Source organism: Mustela erminea, chromosome 16, assembly GCF_009829155.1.
Source record: "Mustela erminea isolate mMusErm1 chromosome 16, mMusErm1.Pri, whole genome shotgun sequence".
Classification (NCBI taxonomy): Eukaryota; Metazoa; Chordata; class Mammalia; order Carnivora; family Mustelidae; genus Mustela; species Mustela erminea.
In genome coordinates, this window is record NC_045629.1 from 37,949,754 (window position 1) to 37,971,764 (window position 22,011).

At 36.4% G+C, this 22,011-nt stretch overlaps 1 protein-coding gene across 1 annotated transcript; it reads left to right on the top strand.

Annotated features, from left to right (window-relative positions):
* On the top strand, positions 1–21,666 carry LOC116574947 (beta-1,4 N-acetylgalactosaminyltransferase 1-like). The gene is made up of 6 exons (XM_032315998.1): positions 1–64; positions 2,417–2,468; positions 3,557–3,610; positions 7,948–8,031; positions 8,984–9,042; positions 21,025–21,666. The coding sequence occupies exons 4-6, from the start codon at positions 7,971–7,973 to the stop codon at positions 21,664–21,666; spliced, it is 762 nt and encodes a 253-aa protein (XP_032171889.1). The 5' UTR covers positions 1–64; positions 2,417–2,468; positions 3,557–3,610; positions 7,948–7,970.
* Positions 21,667–22,011: the final 345 nt, after the last annotated feature.

Genomic DNA, 22,011 nt, shown 5'->3' on the forward strand with positions numbered 1-22,011 from the left:
CAGTTTGGCCCGCCATGTTCTTCTCCGAGGCGCTCCAGGCCAGCGAGGCTGGCCTTACTGTAAGGTAAGGAGGTTCAAAATGAGCTTGCACGCTACTCTGTGTGCCTAATTATTGAAAAATAACTTGGTTTCATATTGGGACAAAAAGGATTTTTTGGTTGCACTTTAAAGAACCTTCTCAACAACAACAACAACAAAAAGTAAACACTGCTTTAAAAGTAAGTTGTCGTTTTTTCTCACTTGTTCTCCTCTGCTTTTACAACTAAAACAGCTACAGATATATCCTTCTTTACTGGTGAGGAACCTGAAACTGAAAGGTTTAGTTACACAAGGTCTAGAACTTTAAAATTAGAACGCCATGGTTGGAATCTAGGGCTTTTATCTTCATAGCCCATGCACGCTGTGGATCTGTGGCACATAAACTGTCATGGCCATTTCCGGAGCACATGACAGTCATCGCTAATCAATTTCAACACCCTTTTGCTCCTTGCTTCCATGTCATCCCAGAGTCCTTTTCTACCCAGTACTTTAAGAAGCCATTACCAATCAATTGGCGTTGGGTACAACTTAAAATCTGTTTTTTCCCCCTGGTCCTTGCAGTTTCCACTAGAGCAGGATGCCTCTTGAGAAATGATTAAATAGTGGCTACTTCCCTGTTGGGCTGGGGTTTAAAAATATGAAAATCCAGACTGTCATGTAGCTGATTAATGTTTTCAAAGTCTTACGTGAGTAAATTTTAAATAGATTCTGTTCAGTGTATCAACTGCTTTCTGGAAACATTTTTCCTTTTTGGAAAGCTACTTTGGGACAGTTCATTAACATGACACAATAAATTAGTCATTTTGCAAACTAAAGAGTACTTTAAAACATTTAAGTGCTCTAAAATAATGCAGACTCCCCAAGTGCTCTCAGGGAGCAGGTTATGTGTCAGTAGACTCAAGGAAGGGATTAAAAAATTGTTAATTTAAGGCTCTATCAGGATGCGGTTAGGAAACAAACGGGGCCAAAGGAAAAGCTCTTTCAGTTTGATTGGGTTGGTAGGGGTGGATGAAATCCTGAACTTACATATTCTGACTTTGGCAGCTGCACCCGTTAATGGTGCCAGCCATGGTGGAACTGATTGGGCTTGAAAGATCTGGTAGTAGAGGTACCTAGTGGCACGCTCTCCATCATGAAGGGATATGATTTAAGTATTTGAAAAGTTTATTATTTTCACTGAAACATACTTTTCTTAATGGGTCATAATTATCTTTCAGCTAGAACTGATGTATGATTGTTTTCAACTTTTTTTTTTCCCTGTGCCCCTCACATGGATGTGACATAGTCACATTGATAGTGGAAGAACATCAAAAGAGGAGGCTAAACAATGGCTTCAAATAAGTGATTGCATATCCCTCTAAAATCTGGGCATTCTTTCAGACTAAATTATCTGTAGGGAGAAATTGACTTAACTGTAATTTAAGTATTCCAAGATTTCTTTTTATATTGAGGTAGAAATAAACATCTTTTTCTTATTCTTGTCCAGTTGAAGTGATTAGAGATTTCAGGAAGTTCAATTAAAAAATTAAAAATAAAAGAAATCTCTGTGGTGACAAATATAATTTTTGAGCTTCATCCATCTAATTTTTGTTTCTTTATATCTTTTCAGTTATTCTTTTTATGACCTGAGAAATTTTGCATTGCCCCAGTTGTTTGAATAAAAAGTCAGGTGTGTGTAAATTAAGCATACTTTGCCTGAACAAAGTGTATAACGAGGCATCTACTGCCAGCTTTGCCTCACACAAATGAAAAAAATCTGGGCAGCTCAACAAAGCCTCTGTCAAATCCATGGGTTTCATAGTAGAGACTCTTGATGTGACTGAATATTAGGCTGCTTCTGTTTGGTGGTTTCCTCTTTGTAATCTTTGATGAAATGTTACTTGGAAGTTTATGGGATTTTTCTCTCTTTTTAAAAATTCTTAATAAAATTATATGGCAAGAAATACAAAGCAACAAGGGAGAAATGGGACAAGTACAAATGGTAAAGCAGAATGCAACACTTAGAATTTCTGATAGTTGTCTTTGTGACTATCAGCAGGATACAGCTGGACATCTTTAGAATGTGCATAGAACTCACTGTCGAATTTATGAAAATAATTTTCAAATGATTGTCACGCAAGACCAGAATAAATGGTTTCTTCAACTCCCCATGACACTGTAAAGCTTAGACTCTCCTTTAATCCTTCAGGAAATTGTTTGATGAGGGGATGCCAGTGATCCCTCCAGGAGAGACTAGTTCCTAACAATACTATATATTTTTGAGGATAGCAAAAACAAAAACAAACCAAAAAACAACTATATATGACTAAGGACAAATGTCTGCATTTGTTTCATATCTCATATCCTTTGTCTTTACTAGTTTTCTCTTTCTTCACAGGCCTTCCTCTCTACCTTCAGATACCAGAGAAATGAATGTGTTCTTTTCACAGGTAAATCATATAAGTTCTTAATAAAATGTGGCCTTACCTAGGGTTCAGTTTGTGTTCTTCTACATGCAAATAATCTACCCCTTGGTACTGTCCAGCATACTATTCAAACTGGCAAATATTTCTGGCTTCTTTTTGTCAAACATGGGGCTGCAAATATTTGGAGATCTCCTTTTTTTAATTTGATCAGTAAAATAATTTTGTCCTTTTGTCCAGAAAATGAACATAGTTTCATAGAGGCTTAGACATACACAAGTACACAAAAGCCTAAATAAGGGCCAGATATAAAGAAGCAATATCATCAAACTCACACTTGCAGCTATTAGTTCACATTATCTCATTTCTGCTATAAAAGTAAATCAAGAATTGGTAATCTTTAGACAGTCACAGCAATTTGAATTCCCATTTGAATGTGCTTGCTATTCATAAACTATGGGACAGCCAAACACTTTGTAATCCCCAAAATCTACTAATACTGAATTTAAGATAGACCCAGATGACTTTTCATTATCTCTAGAAAGAACACAAAGGTCTTAGATTTTAAAGCATTGACCTCAGTAATTTCCTCCTCATTTAATTTTATTCTAACAGTGACTACAGGAGATACATATTATCCTTTCTTTTCCCAATGAGGAAGAGGAAAATAACCATGTAGGCAGAAACATTTGGATTTGAATGCAGGTGTGTCTGATTTCAAAGCATACTCTTTTCTGTAGCACTTGATATGGAGAGTTGGGAGTGTTGTTCTAATTTATCTGATGTACCCTTTTAAATATACTACTTTATTAAATGAGTTAAATCTCTGCTCAGAAATGACTGCTACTAGACCTGTTGTTAATATTTCTATTTAAACATATGGTATACTTTGATCTAAAATAGTCTGGAAAATCTACATATGAACAAATATACTTGAATGCTAAGTATGTGATTTCTCCCTAGGGAGATTATGGCAAGAGACAACTGAAATAAAATTGCTGACCAGTAACTTAATTCCAAGACATCTATCCCAAGGAAAGCATTCAGAAGAAAAAGAAAAAAACTTACAGAGGTATAAATTACAAATTTTTCTCCTTTTTTTCGTGTAATGCCAGGGATTGGGCAAGGGAAGGACAAAAAATACTGTCTGGCAACAGAAGACTGATCATGTAAGTAAATCTCCCATCATTGTAATACAATATTTTCAGCCATTAAAATATGAAAGTTTTGAAGACTATGGAAATATGAGGTAATATTTTAAATTATATGTGAATTTGGGCAAGGAAGGTCTTAAAGATTATATTGAAGCAATAAAACAGTGAATGTATGATGGCACAGAATGGCAGGGTAAATTTTTTGCTTTAAGCTTTCTCCTTTTAAGGATGTGGGCAAAGGGGAACCCTCTTACACTATTGGTTGGGAATTGCAAGTTGGTGCAGCCACTCTGGAAAACAGTGTGGAAGTTCCTCAAAAAATTAAAAATAGAACTACCCTTTGACTGGCAATTAAACTACTGGTGATTTACACCAAAGATACAGATGTTGTGAAAATAAGGGCCATTTGCATCCCAATGTTCATAGCAGCAAGTTCCGCAATAACCAAACTGAGTTGAAGAGACAAGATGCCCTTCAGCAGATGAATGGATAAAGAAGATGTGTTCCCTATATACAATGGAATATTACTCAGCTATCAGAAATGATGAGTACACAACTTTTGCATTGGCATGGATGGGACTGGAGGAGATTATGCCCAGTGAAATAAGTCAAGCAGAGAAAGCCAATTATCATATGGTTTCACTTACTCATGGAACATAAGGAATAGCATGGAGGACACAGGGAAAAGGAAGGGAAAAATGAAAGGGGGAAATTGGATGGGGAGATGAACCATGAGAGACTGTGGACTCTGAGAAATAAACTGAGGGTTTTAGAGGTGGGGAATGGGTTGGTCTGGTGATGGGTATTAAGGAGGGCACGTATTGCTTGGAGTACTGAGTGTTATACATAAACAATGAATCTTGGAACACTACATCAAAAATATAATGGCATATTGTATAGTGACTAACATAGCATAATAATAATAATAAAAATATATAAAAATAAATTTTCTCCTTTTAAGGGTTATCAAAAAATGTTTGAAGTATTGTTTGGAAGAAAAAGTTATTGGCATCTAGCTTTCCATATTGCAAATGTCAGGTGCAAAATTTAATATGATTTTGCAAGTGGTTATGTAACATTTATTTCATGTTGTCTTGTATAAGTAAGACATTCTATACAACATGAGAGAATTAGAGATAATGTCTTTTCTATACCCTATTCTGTCTGCCATCTTAGAGAATAATAACTGAAAACTTTGCAAAGGGAGTTAATTGGTTAGATCACTTGCTCACTTGCCAAAGTGATCCACCTTGTTGACTTTAAGGACCAAATATACATATTCAAGTAAAAACAGTCTCTATTATGTAAAAAACTTGGTATATAATGGAGAATGTCTAAATCGAACTTACTGTGTTTTAGATTTATTTATTTTAGAGAAAAAGAGAAAAAGCAGGGGGAGGGACAAATAGGGAGAGAATCCAAGTAGACTCCGCACTGAGTGCAGAGAAGGCAGGGCTTGAGCTCAGGCCCCTGAGATCATGACCTGAGCTGAAACCAAGAGTTGGATGCTTAGCCCACTGAATGACCCAGGTGCCAAAACTAATTTTTTAAAAATCTGTCTTAAGTGAGGCTTTTCCCTTGTTCCTATAGATATATAAAAGCAGTTATTAATATATTCTACTTATGATCAGATACATAAAATCCCAAAAGACTCACTAAAATATCCCAGAAATAAATGTACAGCTGAATTCATTATAAAAAGATGTTGAATTTTCCAGGGGTGGAGGGAACCCAGACTCTTCCTTAAATTCTTTCTTTTTTTTTTTTTTTTAAGACTTTATTTATTTAACAGAGAGAGAGAAGAACAAGCAGGGGAAGCAGCAGGCAGAGGGAGAGGGCGAAGCACCCGATGCAGGGCTCCAGCCCAGGCCCCTGATATCATGACCTGAGCAGAAGGCAGACACTTAACCAACAGAGCCACCGAGGTGCCCCTTCCCTAAATTATTCTTAGTGTTCTTCTGTGTCAGTATTAGATCTGAAAACTAAGAACTCTACAACTGGCCCTCATTCCTGCACTCAGATATGACAAGTGTGCACATATTTCTCCTCATGAGTTTATATCATCAATGCAGCTCAATTCTTTCTTCTTAACTTGACTATCTATGCTGGTGGTCACTGATCTCAGGAACCACAGAAAGATTTTAAAAGATAATTCCTAGACCCATATAGTAGATTTTCTGAAACCTCAAGAAAATCAATTATTCTTCCAAATTTCAAAAATATAGATCTTGGAGATCAAGTCAGGTACTTGAGTGCTTATAAATAAAAGCTTTCAGAAATTATTTTTGGGGTTTTCTTCAACACTGGGATATCAGTACCTCCTATGAACCTGGTATCTGGGAGGAGGACTTCAATCTATATTTCTTCAGGGATGTCCTAAAATCAAAGATCATACTATTTGGGAGAAAATTCCTGGAGAGATTTTGTATTTCTATGGCCTGTTTAAAATTGGCCACTGAACCTTAGACCCAGTGATTCACAGTCTCATTGACAATTCAGGCACAGGCCCTGGGCAGCTCCATAATGGTTTTCTTCTCTAATTCTCTCTGTTTTTTCATCCATTCAGTCTACTTAAGAAGTTCTGCATCACAAGAACTATTTTTGCATCTTCAGTGATTCTGCTTGAAAGTCAACTCCATAGGGGCACCTGGGTGGCTCTCCTTGGTTAAGCATCTGCCTTCAGCTCAGGACATGATACCAGGGTCCTGGGATCAAGTCCCACATTGGGCTCCTTGCCCAGGTTATTTGACATGATGGGGTGGCTGTGAGATAGCAAATAGGTGGCAAGAATAAAAGCCCCATACTGTATTTTGAAATATTTTAATTTTTAAAGATAAACTTGATGACTTTGAAGCTCATCACCTTTTTTTATTTCTTTGTTAAAAAGCTAGTTTTGGATACTGGTTTCCTTTCACATGGAGATACTATACTATAAATGAAACTGGAAACAGCTTTTCCTGTATTCTTTCCCATCTTTGTAAATCAATCTTTAAAGGAGGGATTTACTTTTCTTCCATTTTCTAAAGGATGACAAAGACCAATAAATGGCAGTCTCAAAGGAAAACCACAACTAATATAATGCCTAAAAATTTGTGAAAGAGAACAGACCTGAAGAAATTACTCTATTTCCTGATCGTGTTATTCATAAATGAAATGGTAGCCAGTTTTCTGAGATACTCCATGATGAAGACCAATTTATATTAGCATAAAATCATGTGTATCCTCTTATATAGTATATTTTTCAAATGTGATAGATATTTAGTTAGCTTTAGAATGTAGATTTTCTTTTTTCAGTAAATGATTAATATGACTCTATTAAGTTTCATATTGAAACAGTATAATTAAAGGTAAATTTAAATACACATGTATGTACTTAATAAATAGTTATCATACTAGGAGCGTTGCTTGCTAAACACTCTTAAGATCTATCTTTGGCCATGAACATCTTATGGGTGAATGAATATGAGAAATAGTCCCCACTGAAAAAGTAGAGTAAGTCACAATTATATATAAATAAGAACTCAGTCCAGTGGAAGAAATCTCATTTTTTCCAAACATAAACAGTTTTCAGAGCTCCTCTTTCCAGAAAGAAAGCTCAGCCATTGTCAAATAATATGCGGTGAGCTGAACTAACTTCTCTTATGTGAAGCCATAATTAAGGTTACAGTCACCGATATTCAGAAATGTAATCTTCCCCTTGATGTCCTATATCTCTATGTAAAATTGTGCTCTTGAAAACGACAATGCAAAATGATAACTCAAAATCAAGATAGTTTTATTTAAGTCAGTTTAACTAAAGTATTCGGATTATTTTGGCTTTACAAACCCAATCAGTTCCCTGTTGGGAGTCACCTAACTCCTTTCAGCAATAAAGTAAAGAAAATTTAACCTACTAAATGTATATGCCTTGTGGTTCAAAGTTAAGATTAAAAAAAAAAAAGTCCATTGTGGGCAAAGCCAATTTTGAGCCATATGTGTAGTTGAGTGATGCCTATTCTTATAGAATTCAAACAAGTAACCTGACTTTTTTCTCTAATTTCTACTTATATATTATAAATAAAGTACCCTGAGCTACACAGATATGTTTCTCATTTTAGCACAAATTTTTAAGGTTAGATAATTGATTCTAAGCAATGAATGACCACTTAACTTTCTTGTAATGACAAAATTCATTGCATAATTAGTAATTTCTGTGATCTGATAGAGTAATTTGGATTGTGTAATTTGGATAGATAATTGTGATTTGGATAGAGTAACTAAAACAAGGGATTAACAAGCATCTTTGTGCCCCAATATCACAATATTTCAGGACTAGAAAATCGTGGTACATTTAGAATGCTCTCATTTTACAGACAATGAAAGGCAGTATACTGTAATGGCTAAGAACAAAGTTTCTGGACTCAGAACCAGCATCAGATCAGATCTGCCACTTCTTGGACAGTAAATCTAGATAAAGAAAAAATTATTAATAGCATATAGCTTAACATTTATTGGATACTTACCATGTTCAAGCACTGTATTCATAGCACTGTATTCAGGCACTTATACTCATATTCTTAATGAATTCTCACAACTGTATGAGGTGTAGGTATTATTATTATCCCCAGTATGAAGACGAGGAAATGAAGCTTGGCAAGTTTGAATAAATTGCTTAAGTTGGTAGAAACTCTGGTACTAAAATCATATTGGATTGAGACTAAAGACCATGCTATGATGTGCTACCTGTCCAGTAGTTTTTCTTAAATGTTCTTGAGTCTCAGTTTTCCCAATGGCAATGTTGTGCAACAATATCTCACTTGTGATAAAGAAAGAAATATGTGGTAGTACCTGGAAAGATTAAGCCCAAACTCTCAGTAATTAAAACTCATTTCTTATATCCAACCCAGTGATTTGTTCTTGTTGTTGTTGTTATTAAACAGTGTGTCACTTGGGCTTCATGTTTATTTCAAGCTGATCAGTGTGTATTGATAATGAGTTTTATTTGTTGACAACATATTGTTTCACAACCCTTCTAATCTTATTTTTAGGGCACACAAAACTAGTTTGAAACAACCTCGTATTACTTAAGAAAATGAGATCATTTGAAATATTTAGAAAAGAAGAAACAGTCTCCTGTAAATTGCACAAACTGTGGAATTCAAGAGAATTAGAGTTTCTTGAATAAAATGTGAACAGAAGCTTATTGAATCTGATTTGTCCATCTTATTTTGAGTTCTAAAATTATAACTTAGAATTTTTAGTAGGAATTTTCTAACTGATGAAAGCTGGGAAATTAAAACATTCCAAAATCTTGTTATGGTAAATTATTTGAGACTCCATAATCATACTCCTCAGCAGCATCCCATAAATAGCTACACTCGGACTTACACTTTTACCATATTTCTCTAGATAATGATGCAGGGACTGATGAAGTGGCAAAATGGCCCGATGAGCTCATCGCACTCTGGGTATGGAGGGAGTGAGTGCTGCTTTTGGCATGCTTTGGAGTGGTGTAGTACAAGTCATTTAACATCCAACAATGAAATAATATATGGGAAAGTTGTAAAGTGCAGTTCAGCTGAGAGTTATTATGGCTAATGCTAATTCAATTCTATTTCTTTTGCTCTAAAGTGAAGACTAGGATTGGGAAGTGCTTTGTAAACATACAGTGACTTATGGATGTATAATTATAAAGTAATGAATTCTGCATTTTTCATTTTCATTTCCTAAATGTTTTCAGCAAACATTATTGAGTGCCTAAATGTTTTAACATATAAATATATTTCACTTGTATGTCAAATTAAACATTTCAGAGAGAATAGGAATCAATGAGTTTTCACCCAGTGTTTTCTCCTAACTCTGGAATTATTGTCCTAATATTCACCCTGGCCTAATGCCTCAGTTCTTTCTTAGAATGCTCAGAAAGCAAGGAATTATTGTCACATAACTCGCCTCATGCTGTGTCCTGCTTTCTATTGCCAATTGTTTCTCACAGACCTATTTTTGATTCATATTTAGAAATGGGTAACTAGATAGAGTCGTGAAAAGTATTTTTTTAGATTACTGTCTCTGAGATTAAAATACAGTAACCATCCAAGTAGAACAGGTTTTTAAATAAATTTTCTGAGCTCCTTGGGACTACTCCCTGATAAGGATCTAAGAATGGAAAGAAATGAAAGGGAAGTCCTCTCGTCTACCTTGAACTTCATTTTGTTGCCTTTATATAGCAAAACAAAAATTTTAGGAGAATTCTTTGACTGTCTTTTTAAATAGGCTATCAGAGTTTCCAAAGGTTGGTTTGTTTGTTTGTTTTTTTTGTCGTCGTTGGTTTTTTGTTTTGTTTTGTTTTTTGTTTTTTGGTTTTTTAAGTTTAGCACTAATCTCATACTTACAGGCCTTCTATTCAGAACTTTCTTTTTATTGCCAGCTTTCGAAAGAACTCAAGTTTTGTTTAACTGCTTTTCGTAGTTATTATTAGCACAGCCCATTAAAGCCCAGTGTTTACCTTCTTGGAGAGACTGAAGCAACAGGGCTGAAGTGTTCACTTGATTTGAATTGAAAGATTGCAAAGCAATTAGAACATAGTGTATTTGGTTGGGAGTCTGAAGCATCTGTTTAAGCATTCATTCTATACGATGTCATTCGTAATTGAAATTAGAACCATTTAGCCGTAATGCTTTTTTAGGGTCCATTACTGAAATTGTAATACTAATGTCAGTCCATGAATAAGGCTTTGAAATACAGGATAGGAGAATCTGCTTCCTAATTGGCAAAGTTTCAGGAGAGGAAGAACACTGACACATTCACATCCAGAGACTAAAAGTGTAACTGATGTGTAATTTAGCAATCTGCAATCCAAGAAAGTGTGTTTGCTGACAATGGACTCATTAGAACTTCTCTTCTACTGCCAAGAGGCACAGAAAAAAAAATTAAATTTTTCTGGCAGTTCCTAGTGTTGATGGAGGAATCTAAGTGACCTTCAATGGGCCCATGGTTAAAAGGAAAGCTTTGTTTTGTGTTCCAGGAGGCCTGAAAACGGTCATTTTGTAACTCAATAAAGGTGTGTGTTCTAGGAAGTCAGAGGAGTTATTTGTTAATACACTAGGCTCCAACAGAGGAAGTTGGGTTAAATATGTCAGTAGAAAATTTATGATGCATGCAGGAGGCTTCCTGAGTTTAGGTTCCTGAGGGATTCTGTATTAATAGAGAAAAATCAGAAGGAAAAGCTTTAGTGTGAGACTCGAAATAGGATGGCTCCATGAGCTTTATAATTAATTTGGGATGAATTTTCTCAAAATAAAACTTACTGTTTGAGGCTAATTCAAATGATCCAGTTAGTAACTTACTGTACATAAAGCCAAAAAGTGTGTATGTATATTTGTAACCAATTTCATTATTAATATCTCTTGTTAGTTGAACGTGACCATTACCCTCTGCATTGGAGGAAGCTATACATCCTCACTGCTGGGGTACATATTTCTTTCATATTGCCATAAAACATTACCCTACAATGTTTTCCAAAAACCTATCACTGTCTTTTAGTTTTCTTCTTTTTAATTAAAAGAGTTGTTGATGTTTCAAGAAACCTAGAGAAAAATCTATAGCATCATGGCATATAAATACCTTAGATTGCTAAGACATAAGGAATTTCCATTTGGGTAATAATTTCCACATCTGCATTATTTTAAGAAAGCATTGAAATATGTTTTGAATATTTTACAGAGTGGTTAGAAAATTATTTGTTAAGGATTAAACTTAAGAGTACAATGCAAAGTGAAATTGTTGTAAGGTGTAAAGATATTCATGCAGTCAATTTCAGCTGACAATACTAATTTATAATAAGAACTAAAGTTATTCGTGTATAAATTTCCAACACTGAAAAACTAGGTAATTGGTATTTTCAAGCACTTACTAGTCTATGGGTAAAGATAAAGTCAGATTAGCAGTAAAAATTCAGACATCGTTTTTCCTGGGCTCACAAAGAACGCTTGCTAGGTGCTGTCAGCGCACTACTGGGTGTCCTCTAGGTACTGACATGTGTATCAGATATGTTTGACATATTTTTAACTTAAGGGCTATCAAGAAGCCAAAACTACTACGTTTTCTAAGCAAATACTGCCTCCTCACCTTTATGTGTTACTAAATTTGAAGGCTCAAATGAAATGCTGCTTTTACTCTGAATTTTAGTGGAAAAGCTTTTTGTAAAGAAATGTATGACTCTGAATAATTTAAAATAAACTCATTTTGTTTTTCTCTTATTATCCACTTTATTTTCTAAAGTGAAGAATTTTAGATAGTCTGATTAAAGCATTTTCAATAACATAAATACTGTTTATTTCCTCACAAAGTTGTTAAAACCAATTTAAACATATCCTAAAATAATAAAGTCCCTATTAAAAAAAAAAAAACTTTTTTTTTTTAATGTTCTTTATACAGCTTCTGTATACAACTTCCAGTAAAACACAACTCTGTCCTTCCAGTCACTTGGGCCAGAATCCTTGAAATTTCCTTGACTCAGATTTTTCTCTCATACTACATTCTAAATACCAGAAACTTCTGATGGCTGAATTCTCCAGATCTAGCCAGAACTTCTTTGCTGTTTCCACTACTAATACTCTGTTCCATGGCATTGTCACCACATCATGAATTATTCCAACAGTCTCTCCTTAAATGGTACCCTTGCTCATGTTCTCTGCCTCTAAAATCTGGAAGAAAGAATATTCCTTTTAATATGCAGGCTGGATCTTGTTACTACTTTGTTTAAAACTCTGCCTACGATTTTCATCTCACTTAGACCAAATGTGACTTTACATGATCTGCCTTCCCCATTCCTCCTCTCCAGTACATCTTCTACCCTCTTCCTCACTGTCTCTAAAGCACCCATACTGGCCCTCTTACCAATTCTTTTAGGGACCAAGGCACATGCTGACATTATGTTGGCATTGAGCCTCTCTCTAACCATCTGATATTAATTAGCACACACACATGCAACACATATTCTCTATCTTATTAAGTTGTTTTATTTATTTTGTGTATTATGTCACTCACCAAATATTCACTGTGTACCTGTTATGTTCAAGGCACTGTTTTATGTATCAGGGATATACTAGTCAACAAAAATAGTCAAAAACTCTGTTCTCATGGAGTCTGTATGCTGGTGGAGTTACATTTTTTTTTGTGGCCCTTATGAAAATGTGACCATATATTTACTTAGTGGGATTTTAGCCCTTCAGAGCTTAGAATACTCTTTGTCACATGGTTAGCACGATATTATAGCTGGATAATAAATGAATGAAAAGGGATGCCAGGGTGGCTCAGTTGTTAAGCCTCTGCCTTTGACTCATGATCCCAGGCTCCCAGATCAAGACCTGCATCAGCCTCCCTACTCAGTGGGAAGCCTGCTTCTCCCTCTCTCACTCCCCCTGTCTCTGTTCCCTCTTTCGCTGCCTCTCTCTGTCAAATAAATAAATAAAATCTTCAAAAAAATCTTCAAACAAAAAAAAAGAATGAATGAATGAAGTAGTTTAAGCCAAAACTGAGTTCTGCCATCCCTCTTCTACAGATCAGAATTGGAAAGACGTCTCTCTAACTAACCTGCTATCCCTATAACAGATAAGCTAGGATTCTCATCAGTTATCCAGATTTGGGGATCTGAATTTAGGTGTTTTTCAATAAAAGATCAATATCCCAGATGTAAATATAATAATATTTTTTATTTATAAAATCAGCTGAAGTACATATTAAATAATTTCAGTTAAAAAGGGTGCTATAAATTGGTACTCATGCAAGGTTGTTGGAAAATGATATAAGAAATTTCTGGAAAGCAAATTTGGCTTTGTATAGGTTCCCCCAGGAATTCAGCACCTAAGAATTTGTTCTAAGTAAATAACAAGAAAAGCCTACAAGTTATGTACAAAAGTCATCATCCGGGTATTATTTATAATAGTGAAAACTTTGAAGTAATATACCACCTGACGGAAAAGATAAATACAAGAGAAAGGTTAAATAAATTGTGGCATGTTCATATAGTTGAATACTATGCAGGTATTAAAATCATATGTTACAAGAATATTTAGTGATACTGAAATATATCCGAAATAGAAAAAGAAAACCCTATATAGAATTGCCTAAGCAGTATGATCTTGATGTTCTGATTATCTCATAGTACAAACAGTAAAACAGTGATAATAGTTACATATGGGTGGTGGAAAAATGGATACTTTTCACTTTGGATTTTATCTGATGAGTTTTTATTTCCTCTTTTATGTTTTTTTTAAATATTTCTAAATACTCCTTAGCACATGTTGTTTTCATAAGAAAAAAATATCACATTATTGAATTTTTAAACTAAATGAAAAGAGCTCAAATCCTACCTCTTCAGATAGGTCATCTCTGGCACTCCATAAAAAAATAGTACATACCTGCCAATAACCATTATTTCTATCATTTTGTCCTATTTCAAACTTCTTTACATTTTTTGCCTCCTGACATATTATGTAAATGTTGATTTGTATTCCGATTGTCCCCAATCTATGCCCATTAATATATAAACTTCCTCAGAACAAGAATTTTGAATTGCTCTACCTCATTTGTACCTAAACAGTGTTTGGCACATGGTAAGTACAGAGTAAGTATTTGTTGATTGGAGAAATAAATGAATGGGTAAATCATTTAATGAATGAATCATTGTTAGTTATGTAATGTTGGGAAAATCCCTTAACTCTGGGTTTCAGTTTCCTTATATATAAAACAGAGACAATAATAGTATCTCTCTGTGAAATAGTAAGAAATACATATATTGGTCTCTGTCTCCAGTTCTTGACACAGAGCTCCTAAAACCCTTGAAAACTCCTAAGTGGTAAGAGCACTGGGACCGTCTTTTGTTCTATTGAGGCAACTCTTGGTGGGCTTCTAGATTGCTGCTGGATAGGTGCTGATCACCAGAAAGACAAGCCATGACTAGAAGCTTAGAATTTTCATCCCCACCTCCCATCCTCCAGAGAGGAGAGAGAAGCTCAAAGTGGAGTTAATAAATTGATCATGCCTATGTGAGGGAGCCCATATAAAGTCCCAATGGCAGGTGTTTTGGAGAGGTTCCAGGAGGACAAACATACCCACATAAGGAGAATGACACAACACAGCTTCAAAGGGACAAACGATCCTGCACCACTAAACATAAATGTTTCCCTGAGTTCTGTGAGCCCCTCTAGCAAATGAGTCAAATCCAACAAGGTGATCATTGGAACCTTCCATCTATAGTAGGTTGGTCAGAAGCACAGGTGACAACCAGGGTTTGAGACTGGCATCTGAAGTTGGGGATGGGGAGGAAATTTTGTGGGACCTAGCCCTTAAACTGTGGGATCTGGTGCTACCTCTGGGTAAATAGTGTCAGAACTGAGTTGAATTGTGTGCCACCCAGCTGGTGTCACAGAGTTGCTTGGTGTGGGGGGAAAACCTCCATACATCTGGTGATCATAAGCATCCTGTGTGCCTGTGGCAGTAGTATGGAAGTAAAGGAGACACACAAGAAAGAAAGACACAGGAGATGGAAAACCAGGTGGTTTTTCTTATACCCTATTTCATGAAAGTATGAAGAAAAAATGAGAAAATAAATGTAAAGTCTATAATACCAGTGCCCAGCACACAGTAACTGCCCTAAAATGTTAGCTATGCTATTTATTAACTGGTTTGTCTGCTATTACATATATGACTCTATCTCCTGCGAACCACCACCCCACCCTTGCTGGGTTATGAATAGCTATATGAGCAAATGCTTCAGTTAGTTTCATGTTTTACATAGGCTTTTACAGAGCTTTACATATAGTAGATAGGATGGGACTATTTATAAGTATAAAATATATTAATCATTTAAACATTTAATTTTTTAATAATGCTTTAGAATCTTTCTGGATAATCTTTTATCTAATATACTTTGTTGTTTATGGCTAAAGTAGTATACTAAAAGAGATGATCATTACAACACACACTTACATATACCCCACGTACATATCATATTTAGACTATATTAAATGGGAAATAACTACAGCAGAGAAATAGTGAAAGGCTGCTTTCATAGGTTAACTGAGATCTTCCAAAGATGATGCAGTGTCTAGTCACCTCTCTATTCCAGGATGTCTATATTAGGGAGAGATATTTTGGCAACTTTCAGCTTGCTGTATGAAGGGGTGAGAAAATAGATGATGTTTGAAATTAAATATGCCAGGAAAAATAATGAAAATTTTAAAGCTTAAAAATACTGCCTGATAAATTTATTTCAAGTCTATGAACCAGCTGATGGTGTGCCTGGCTTTGAGAGCTGGCTGCCTGTATCCCAACTTCTCTATAGTCAATGGCCTTGCTTGCCCAGCTGAGCTACCAAGAGTCTCCAGTACACTTTCCAGTTCCAGTGCTCTAATTATATACCATTTCGCATCTATAATGATAGTGCACTTGATTGTAAGACTTTTGTGGGAGATGGTTCAACCTGCTGTCGATAAAAAGTAGAATGCTGATTAGCCACGGATGTTTTGGATTTTTTAAATTTCCATTTTGAGAGATTATTATTGGGAAGAAGACATGAAAAGAGCGCGAATATTGCATTTTCATTTTGTTGTGATTTTTCTTTAGTATCTATTTTTTCTATAATGTATAGTTCTGCTGACAGGACCAATGTTTATTATTTTCTTTTACACTTTTGGCAAAACTCATAAAAATACCAGGCTATATTCTTTAGATTTCACTCACATAAGTTTCTTAGCAGGTCTGTTTTAATTCTTCTTTCACTTTTTCAACTTTGTTGATGAAGCTTATTCTATCAGAACTAAAAATATGCCATTCAGCACCTCGGTCTCATCTTATCTGTTCTTAGCATTATGAGAGAAAATCTGAGCTAAATAACATGAAGTAGCATTTAACTATATGAGGCCAGATGTCAAACTAAACTTTGTACATTCTACTGATGAAAAGTGAATTTTATCCAAAGGAAGAACAGCTGGAACTAGTGCTGTTTTCTTTCTAATAGAGATAAAATCCTATTATAAACAACTCTGGAAGACACCTGAATTGTTCTGTTTCAGTGGAATTTTACTAAAAGTAATAGAAGTCTATAAATCATATTCCAGTCTGCATTAATAGAATATGAAAGTGACACATGGAACATGCTTGAAACTCATTAGGAAAGAAAGAGTCCAACACACACCCACTTTACTCTTTTTTCCCTCTAAATGTTTGCTCTCTTGACTGGTATTTTTGTGGTGGTTTGCAGATTATTTAGACTTTAGGTTGTGGAATATTCGAGTGGGGAGGAACTGGTGGAAACAAGTGATACTTCATAGGAGCGGAAATAAAGAACAAAGGGCTTAACTACAAGGGACTGTCTCCTTATCCTTTCCACTGAATAGTAAAGTACTGAATGAAGCAGTTTGGTTAGAACAGGGACTATCATTTAGAGAGGAAATCAGATAAAGTTCAGACTACTCTTCCTAAGGAAATCGTGTAATTAGTTGAAGAAAACATTACTGTTTTCTTGGGCAGTCAACCAGGACATAGGTCTAATTTGGCTGAATAGAAATAACTGAAGGTTTTGGAGGGGAGGCGGGTGGGGGGTGAGTTAGCCTGGTGGTGGGTATTGTGGAGGGCATGTATCGCATGGAACACTGGGTGTGGTGCATAAACAATGAATTTTGGAACACTGAAAAAAAAAATGAAAAAAAATTATTTTGTGCTAAAGAAAAAAAAAAGCAAAAGATTTTCTGCTGATATTGTTGGACTGGTATTTTACCTGTAGTTTCTCTGGTCTTGGCCTGAGAAGCATTTCTTTCTTAACTGCCCAGGGCCTTAAAGCAAAGGAACAAAGGATGCAGGTTCTTTGTCAAGTATGTTTACTTATTGAGGAATTGGTATCATTTGTGCTGTTATCCAGTTTGTTTTCACCACCTTATTCCACAGATGTCAAAAAGAAGAGGATGTCTCCTCCATGTACTTATAACTAATTTGTTTCTCTTGATTATAGCACTTTTCAAGTCTAGTGACTTACCTTCTCTGAAACTGCATATCTGGAGAACTGTGCCTACTACTTACACTATAGTACCTAGTACTATATAGTATTTATTAAATATATATGTATAACACATTTATTTATTAAAAGACAAGAGTTTTATATCCCTGCCCCTATAGGTTCTATTGTCATATACTCCTCATGTTTTTAGGCATTTGCTGAAAATGGAATTTGAGGAATGGATTTCTTGAGAGGAACATACCCCAAGGTTTTTGAATTTATTTTTGTTTTTTACCTACCATTTAATATGTGCCAGCTGGTCTTCACACATGATCTCACTAAAAGCCCACAAAACTCTATTGAATGTAGGGGAAAATTTGCCACCCCAAAATATGTCTCTTTGGCATGTGGATTATTTTAAGCTGATTATTTTTAAGAAATAGAACATTCAGGACAAAACTGACCTTCCAATTAGCTGTCTAAAGGAATCTGGAAAGTAACTATCATCATAGATAACTACAGTGTAACATGAACTAGATGCGGTAGACAGGGAGAAGCTTAGCAAGGTCTATTAAAATTACTTTTTATGTCCTGTTATTTCTGTTGGTCCAGCATACATTTGTTTATTAAATATTTACTTTTTTCATCTTTCTGTATATTATCTTCTTTCATTTGTAGTCCCAGATTCTTATCCCCATCTCCTTAGCTCTGGATGGCATATAAGCCTCAACTGCCTGACTGCTTATGGGCCTCATTTTCTTTGGGAACGCCTGTGTGTATGGAATTAAACTTGATTTTCTTCTGTTTGTTGGTCTTATGTCAATTTAATTTTTAGAATAGTCAAAAATACTTTTAAGGGTAGAGAAAATTTTTTTTCTCCCCAACAGAAGTAAGGGTTATTGTGCCCATTTTAGAAATAGGAAAGTTGATGCTCAGAGAATTGTATGGCTTGTCTATGGCCTCTTTATTGGTAAATGGCCAAGTTAAGAGTAGTAGAAGCTTCAGTTAGGAGGGACGGAAAAGAGTGATAAAGGAGATATTTTCTTCCTCTGGGTACATAGTTCATAATGGTGACTTTTCAGTGTGTTTCAGGTAATATGTCAACAGGAAATTTCTTGGGTCAGAGGAAAAGATGTTTTAGGAGGTAGTATGAAATAAATTTGTTTTAAAAAAAAAAGTGCAAGAAATTTGGAGAATTGATGTAAGACAGTATCTTTTTGTTGTTTTGTGTTAACTTACCTGATCATTCATCAACCAGAGATTTGCTCATCCAGTACTGTATAGTATTAGAATCCAAATCTTTCTATTACAAAGCCCTTACTCTGATTAACTATATTATATTGCTTCTCTAGTTCTCCATTCCAGATGAGGCATATGCTTGTGGTTAACTTTTTGTCTCAGTAGCCACCTAAAACCCCAGGAATTCTAATCCAAAGAATATAAAGGGAAGAAAACATGGATATCAGTTATCTTCCTCCCTACATACATTTTCAGAGCTATGGTAGACTGAAAAATGGCCACCCAAAGGTACCCATATCCTAATCCCTGGACCTGTCAATGTGTTACTTTATATAGTAAAAGCATACTTGCACATATGATAAGTTAAGGATCTTTAGATGGGAGAGAATATCTTGAATTATCCCAGTGGAGCAGATAATCACACGAACCCTTATAGGAGGGGAGCAGCAGGGGTGGAGTCAGGAAAAGAGATAACCATGTTAAGACACTAGTGTTGAAGATGGAGGAAGGAGCTATGAGGGAATGCAGGCAGCCTCTAGAACTTGCAAAAGTGAAGAAATTACTTTTGCTTTAGAGCCTCTACAAGGAACCAACCCACGTGACACCTTGATTTTAGGATTTCTGACCTCCAGGACTGTAAGAGAATAAATTTTTGTTTTTCTTAAGCCATTGTTTATGATAGTTTGTCACAGTGACAGTAGAAAACCTAATATAAGTGGTTACTAGAAAACAAGCTTTCCCTTCCTTCTCTGGTGAAATGTTTAAAAGAAAAACAAAAAACTAGCTAGGCTTAATCTTACCAGTGCTGTATAATCCATACAACTATTAAAATACCTGAAGTTTTCTTGATCTACACATGGAACATACTAGAAATGGTTCAGGGACCTATGTAGAATTTACCATGTATGACCTACTTTTCCCTGTCACTATGATGCTTGAAACATTGAGTCTTCTATTTATCAGTCTATAAATGAAAGTAAAGCATTGGGTTGCCCAACTCGTAGAAAAGCTGTTTGGCTTCATTTGTTAAAGTGCTGTGAAGATAATAAACACTAATCTTTATTTAATCAACTAGGCAAGAAGACAATTAAATGAAAGACTATGAGTGTGCCTGGTAGCACAGTATCTGATGGAGTTCTGTAGCTCAAACCAACAGAGACCTACATTTAAAATACAGTTTCTATAATCTGCCCTATCAAAGTGATAAATTAAGGTTTAGGGCTTCCAATTCCTTGTTTATCTCAACTACTTAAATTCAATTGCTTTAATTAAAATTGCATTGAGAATGCATTTTCCAATTTAGACTTTCACAGGCCTTTGGGGGTTTTGTTCTATTACATCCTTTTCATGTTATACTATTTGAATAATCATCACTTAATTTTCTCAACAGTAAAAAGAAATTCTCCTTCTCAAATGAATAGTTATTGTGTTTTAACTACCAAGTCATACAACAGATCAAAAATTGGTGATTGCTAGGTTAGCTGTGGGTAGAGATATAACCATTTTAGCTCTGAAATCTCCTCTACTTTGATCTCAAAGATTATATGCAGCATTATAACATTGCAACAAAAAGGCATATTGCAATTCAATAGAGTAGCAAAGAGTAAGTATACACCAATAACCAGGTCAATTTAATATTTCCTTGATTTTGATAGTCAAAGTGAAGAGTATGACAACAGCAAAGTACCACAAAATCTGTTAACTAGCCCCTCAGGAATAAGTTTGGATGGATGGCCATATAAAAGTCCCACCCATCCATCCCTTACCCCTTCATTCTAGACATTGAAAACTACCAAGCCAGAGGAAACCCCTTCTACCTTAAGGTCACAGCCAACCTCCCTCCCTCCTATCTTCCTTCCTCACTTCCTTTTTTACTATCGCTTATATTTTAATATAATTTCAGACTTGCAGGGGAATGTCAAAAATAATATAACAGCAACAACTATGTTGTCCCTTTATCAAAATTCACAAATTTTTACATTTTGCCCCATTTGTGTGACCATCAGTTCTCTCTCTGTTTTGCTCTTCTTTTGTTTCTGAACTTTTTAAGTGGAAGGATCATGCCCCTTTACTTGTTAGTACTTCATTATGGATTTCCTAAATAAAAATGCATTCTCTTGACGAATTATCAAAACCAGGAAATTTTAAAATGATGCAATATTTTTTTTCCACACACTCCTCAACCCTCCTGTACCCACCTGGGTCTCTACCCCAGGGAGCCCAGTACAACATCAGCGCCCTGGTCACCATTGCTACTAAGACCTTCCTGTGTTACAATCGGCTACGGGCACTCATCGCCAGCATCCGTCGCTTCTACCCAAAGGTCACCCTGGTCATCGCCGACGACAGCAACAAGCCAGAGAGCATTAGCGGTCCCCACATCGAGCACTATCTCATGCCTTTTGGCAAGGGCTGGTTCGCAGGCCGGAACCTGGCCGTATCCCAGGTAACCCCCAAGTACGTCCTGTGGGTGGATGAAGACTTCGTGTTCATCGCGCGGACGCGGCTGGAGAGGCTTGTGGACGTGCTGGAGCGGACGTCGCTGGACCCAGTGGGTGGCGCGGTGCACGAGATCTCCGGCTTTGCCACCACCTACATGGAGCCTGGCGCCCAAGGCCGCGGGAACTGCCTCCAGCAAAGGCACAGCTTCCACCACGAGCTCGTCGGCTTTCCAGGCTGCGTGGTGACCGTCGGCGTGGTCAACTTCTTCCTGGCGCGCACCGACAAGGTGCGCGAGGTTGGTTTCGAACCCATGCCTCAGCCGCGTGGCGCATCTGAAATTCTTCTTGGATGGGCTTGGTTCCCTTCGAGTGGGCTCCTGCTCAGGACGTCGTTGTGGATCACGCATCTAAGCTGAAGCTGTCTTGGACATCAAGGAATGTGGGGACAGAGACGTAGGCCCGCTACCGCTACCCAGGAGCACTGGATGAAAGTCAGGTGGCCGAATACCGCCTACTCTTCTTCAAACACCGGCTGCAGTCCATGACCTCGGAATGAGGGCCACTCGGGGCCTTCAAACTGTCAAGCTGGGCCTGCCTCCTTGTCCCTGCCAGGAATTTCTAGCAAACCCCAGCACCCAGTGACCGCTCCACTGACTCTCTCGGATCCCCTTCAGAAACTGATCCCAAGCAGGGGCTTGTCCTGGTGGCACCCCTCCTTTCTGCGAGTGCCCAGGGATGTGATGGAGCCATAAGGGTCCCAC

Coding starts and splice junctions, on each gene's coding strand:
- LOC116574947 (XM_032315998.1), top strand. CDS start 7,971: ATGGCTAAGAACAAAGTTTCTGGACTCAGAACCAGCATCAGATCAGAT. Junction 8,032..8,983: donor ATCAGATCTGCCACTTCTTG/GACAGTAAATCT, acceptor ATATTTCTCTAG/ATAATGATGCAGGGACTGAT. Junction 9,043..21,024: donor ATGAGCTCATCGCACTCTGG/GTATGGAGGGAG, acceptor TCTCTACCCCAG/GGAGCCCAGTACAACATCAG.